Below are 5,287 nucleotides of genomic sequence, written 5' to 3' on the forward strand. Positions count from 1 at the left end.
CCACAAACAGTGAAGCAAACCAAGTTGTGGTGGACCGAACTTGTATTCTCTGTAAGTGGCTAAGGGTACACTTTGTGTCAATCAAATGGTTTTAAGGACATTTCTACACGGAGGCCTGTACGAACATCCCAGCTTTACATGGGCCCTGCTGGGGAGAGGGGGATGGGAGGACTGGCATTGAATATTGGATGAAGTATGGAGGGAAGGAAACGAGTGAGGACAGAATGATAGTGTGTGGGCTGTATTGAAGGAGGGAATGTTAGTATTTGCAGACAATCCATATCAATGAATCAATCTCTGTATATGTTCAATGTAGTTGAACAAGAAAAGTCTCATCTGAAGGTTGGTCCTGCAGAAACAAGTGTCCCGTTCATCTGTAATTCCACCAGAGGGCACTACTTTTCACATAATCACAAATCGAGGTGGATAATATAAAATGCAGCCTAAAGTGAATGTCCGTTGTAAATTTAATACACCCAAAAATGGAGCTAAACAATGTCTAAACACAGTCATAGAGATGCAATCAACACAAACTTTGTGTACAGTACAATTTTCTTAATTCCAGTAAAGCATTAACATAACAAACTAGAATGCAGGGAAACAAGTACTGCATCATGAGTAGGAATGATCATCCCATTCCCAGAGGTACTCTGACTGCCACTTCCAATGCTTTTCCCTCTCTGATGTGGATTTGCCTTACTATTCTTTGTCTGAAATTGCTGTCCAATGACAACTTCTACAAATGGCCCAAGTGAAAACCAGGCTATTTCTTACAACCTATATGGTCTTCTCCTCTGACAATAACACAGTAATAAGCATATTAAAATAGATTGATAATAGCCTACCATACACCTTCTCTATTATCAATAGTTTCAATTGCAATAACCATTGGAAACAAATAAAATATAGTATATTGTTTTGCAAGAAAGTCTACTTTTAGAACTCGATTCAGTGCTGCAACACATGTTCTGAACAAATGCCGCCTATCAAGCTGAAGACCTTACATGCCTTCAATTTACGTAGTCTAGGCTATGTTAGAACGTTTTTGCAATGCCTGAAGTTTTGTCACTGGGATTGTGGCCCTTCCCTTTGCAGTTGGGAACAGTTTGATAGCACAGAGTGCGAATGCAAGCCATGTAGCTACAGCCAATGAGCTGGAACCGGATACGAGATATCCTCTGAAACAGCAACTGCTTTGTCCCCCCTCACTTCCATATGACGCCATTTACAGCATAAACCCGACCTCTTCTCCGGAAAGAGGGGAAAAAAACAAGACGAGAAAAACTTGAAAGCACCTCAGTGTGCAAGGCAGCCAAACGTTCAACAATTACAGCGAGTATTTTTTAGAACTGTCCAGCCTACCTCGGAGTGCAACAAACTCGAAGGCCGTTGGCTATTTGTGTACACTCAACGGATTCAAAAGTATCGCGTGCGCATTTTGTTCACTTTTCTAATTCACAAAAAAAGTGGGGAGCCAGCAAGCCCCTAGTGATTGATTCGTTTTGGCACTATTTCGCCTCGGGTTCTCTCGCAGTGGAATGTATGGCTATGTTTTTGATCTCTTAAAATTGGAATCTGGAAATATTGTTTGTGGCTACTTTAATCATTGCATTGGGTTGTGTGGATGGGATTCCAGATTAATCTAAACAGGAATAAACTTTTCGAATTTGGAATTTAATACAACAAACGGGGCTGAAGTGGTGCGAACACGGTGAGTTCGTGAAAATAAGTATGTGCTATTTCAACAACAATGGTCGTTACAATGTTTAAAAGTTATAACATAAGAGTAGCCTTTCCAACTAAGTTTTATGCATGCTCTCGGACTCGGGAGTTCTAACTGCCGACTCGCATTGACTTTCCTCATCCTTTCTCCAACCTTCCCCGTGCAATCCCAGCATTTTCTCATCTGAATAAGCCAACATAGAGCTTCTTGCTCTAAAAAGTAGGGTTTTAGTTTTTCCCCTTCTGAATAACAGTCTAGACATCACCCTCTTATTAAAACAATTGATAAGCCTGTCTGTAGATCATGCATTTTGACTAGATAATATTAGTATATACAAATATGTGAACGGTAGCCTACACATAAACACATATTTAGCGCAGTTGAAAGGTGTTTTTTTTGTTTTATATTCCGAACAAAAGTAGAGGGCTATTTTACATTATAGAAGAAAGGTGGAATGATAGAAGTCAATATTTGAATGTTTGGCGTTTATGTTAGGCTATTTCGTAATAGGACATTTGTGTTTTTACTTTTCCGTCTCGCCTGTCCATTTGTCTATGTAAAGCTCATCTCAAATGTCATGGTCTTTGGGCACATCCGCTGCCCTACACACGCACACTCAAACAAGAGTGTCATGCACACCATGATGTATTAGGCTAATAATTGCATCCAGAGTGAATTAACAAACATTTAGAAATATTCAATTATGAGTTCTTCGAAACTAGCAATCAGTTGTTTTTCACTCAATTGGAAATGGTGGCAACAAGTCTAAAGTCTCTACCTTCCAGTTATGGGACATATAAGGATGCAAGTTTTGATACACAGTATGCGCATGAAGACATGTTTGAGTGCCTCAACTTTTGTTGAAGTTGTAGACTAGCCCTGTCTCAGCATTGCCTCATGTTCTCTTCCTTGCTTTGCTCTTTATTTTCCCTGTACATATCTCATGTAATAGGAAATAGTTGGTATGTACCTAAGTCCTCCAATCAGAAGGGCCCAGCATGCCTACTGTCCATTTCCCAACGTACAGAAACATGATCAATCCACTGTTTCATTATGTCAAATCTTTGTTTTAAGTTCTCCTATCAGATGGAATGGTAAACAAATTGTGAAATGCTGCCTTAGAGGTACTGTTAGGTATATATTATGTTGTTGTTACTTATCACATCCTTTTAACACCAAACAGAAGGTGCCTAAGGTTAGGGGATATGGTTGGAATTGGGCATAGGCCTACACTTTTACATTGGAACAGTAACTCCTAATGTTAGGTGTTGATATATATGACAAGCAAAACAACTCCAGTTGGTAGCTAGCCAACCCATGTTGCCAAACCCTTATCAGTTATGATTTACATAGGGTCGTTTCTACTCAAATGTCTCCCTGGTCGTCTCATGTATATATTTGCCTGTCTTTCTCTCCAGGACTTCAGATGTGTTCAATGCCAGCCGGAGGGGTCCTTCTTCAGAGCCAAGATGGAGACCAGTACTCAAAATGGCAATGGTGGCGGAGGGTCGGCCAGCTTGCTGCGTGCTCTGCGTGACAGCGGGAGGCTACACCGGCCTCACCATGCCCAGGAAGGGCAGCCCGATCCTGGGGTAAACCCCAGCCAGCATGCCCCTGTGCTCTCGCTGGACCAGATCAGGATCACCGGGAGCAGTAATGAGTACACAGAGGGACCAACGGTGGGACCCATTGTGGTCCCTAGGCCCTCTGGCTCCTTGCCCACCCAGCAGAAGAATGACCTGGTGGTGCCACTGGACCTGGGGACCAATGAGCAACTGGAGCCCCAGGACTCCAGGCCCAACCAGAGGAACTTACTTCCCCAACTTCCTCACCCCACACACTCCACAGTCCCCCCTAGGGATGCCCTATCTCTTTCTTCCAGCACAGAGGGCTCCAGAAACAGCCCGAGAACCAGTACAGGCAGCACGTCTTCCGTGCAGAGGCTCCTGGGTAGCCCGGCGGTTAGCGAACGGATAATCAGGACCCAGCCCAAACGGGTGGAGCTTAAACAGGAGGAATTGAAGCCCCTGGCGAGTACGGTCGGAGGGGCGGTGGTGGTCACGGTGCCCAGTGGCGGTGCCCCTGCCGCTAGGGAGGGGCTGCTGGGTAAACATGTCTACCGCTGTGAGGACTGTGGCCTGTGCAAGTGCCAGGAGTGCATGTGCCCGCGTGCCCTGCCCTCCTGCTGGATGTGCGGCCGACGGTGCGTATGCTCGGTGCAGAACGCGGTGGACTACGGGACTTGCGTGTGCTGCGTCAAGGGCCTGTTCTATCACTGCTCCAGTGACGACGAGGACACATGCGCCGACAAGCCCTTCTCCTGCAGCCAGTCGCACTGCTGCGTGCGCTGGTCGGCCATGGGCCTCCTTTCCCTGTTCCTACCCTGTCTCCTGTGCTACCTCCCAGCTAAAGGGTGTCTCGCCGCGTGCCAGAGCTGCTACGACCGCGTCAAGCGACCGGGGTGCCGGTGTAAGAACACTAACGTTGTCCACTCTAAGAGCGTTGACTGTAAGCCAACGTAAAGGGAAAGTACCTTGGGTATTGTGGAGAATCGATGGGGGTTGACAACTTTGGGCAACTGAAACGATCACCTCATCATGTTTTGGCCCAGTAGTCAGAAGTTGATTGGGGGATTGGCTAAGCTGAGCTGTTTGACGTGGTTTGTGTCGTTTGTTTTCAGCTATGGTTGTTAATACAGGCTGCTTGATCACCAAGTATCCTGATTTTCTATTGTTTTAATCGAAGTCCAGAATGTTAGCTCTTTTGACATTTATTAATACAACTGATATGCTATGGACAGACTCTCCTGACTAACTTGTTTGTAAATAGTAATCGCAAAAGTATGTAAATTAGCAAATGACCTCCTCAGAGATGTTTTATTTTTGTATATATAATATTTCAACTGTGCAAAGCATTCTGCCAAACCAGAGGCACCTTGATGATAGATCCATATATATTATATAATACAATGTTTAATGTTGTACATTCATGGGAATGTATATCAATCATTTTTTATGTTTGCCTTACAAGAGAAGGACATTTACACATCTTATCCCTTCAACTCCACATGTAAATTGTACAGTGACCCTATAAGAAAATCTTTATTTTCTAATTTCAACATTGTTTTAGTGGAAAGAATATTTATTTTGAAGTTTTATTATTTTATAAAGAAAATATTTATTTTGAGAAGCATCTTAAAAAACATCAGCCTGTTCAAGTACTCTGATGTTGTTGCAAGTTAGGGTGACTAGGGTGTCAAATTGGATGCATATGTTTGCTATGAAATAGAAAAATATATTAACGTTTGAAATTAAACCCGGCTGTTTTTGTCAGTTTTTGTGTGTGCATGCCCAATATCTTCAAGTTCTCCTCGGGGTAATGTTTTACGATATCAGATTGGGACACTATCTTTTATTGTCTTGGAATTGTCTCGGCGGGGACTGGTATTTTAATGGATACTTTGCCAGCTTGACCTAATGGCTTCACTGCCCAGAACCAATCCTTTGGAATCTACGTAATAACCCAAAATGCTACACTGTCAGAGTCAGAGAAACTGACACTTTA

The 5,287-nt window shown here is 43.4% G+C and overlaps 1 protein-coding gene across 2 annotated transcripts; it reads left to right on the plus strand.

The window, feature by feature from the left end:
* The first annotated feature begins 1,165 nt into the window (after positions 1-1,165).
* On the plus strand, positions 1,166-5,038 carry LOC135543490 (protein sprouty homolog 2-like). Of its 2 annotated transcripts, none has more exons than XM_064970794.1 (2): positions 1,166-1,729; positions 3,142-5,038. In XM_064970794.1, exon 2 carries the CDS (start codon positions 3,193-3,195, stop codon positions 4,243-4,245), a length of 1,053 nt encoding a protein of 350 aa, XP_064826866.1. In that variant the 5' UTR covers positions 1,166-1,729; positions 3,142-3,192; the 3' UTR covers positions 4,246-5,038. The 2 variants fall into 2 exon arrangements, with proteins under 2 accessions (XP_064826866.1, XP_064826865.1); XM_064970793.1 differs by having other exon boundaries at positions 1,168-1,711.
* The last annotated feature ends 249 nt before the right edge of the window (positions 5,039-5,287 follow it).

This window comes from Oncorhynchus masou, chromosome 7 (genome assembly GCF_036934945.1).
Source record: "Oncorhynchus masou masou isolate Uvic2021 chromosome 7, UVic_Omas_1.1, whole genome shotgun sequence".
In the NCBI taxonomy this organism is placed as follows: Eukaryota; Metazoa; Chordata; class Actinopteri; order Salmoniformes; family Salmonidae; genus Oncorhynchus; species Oncorhynchus masou.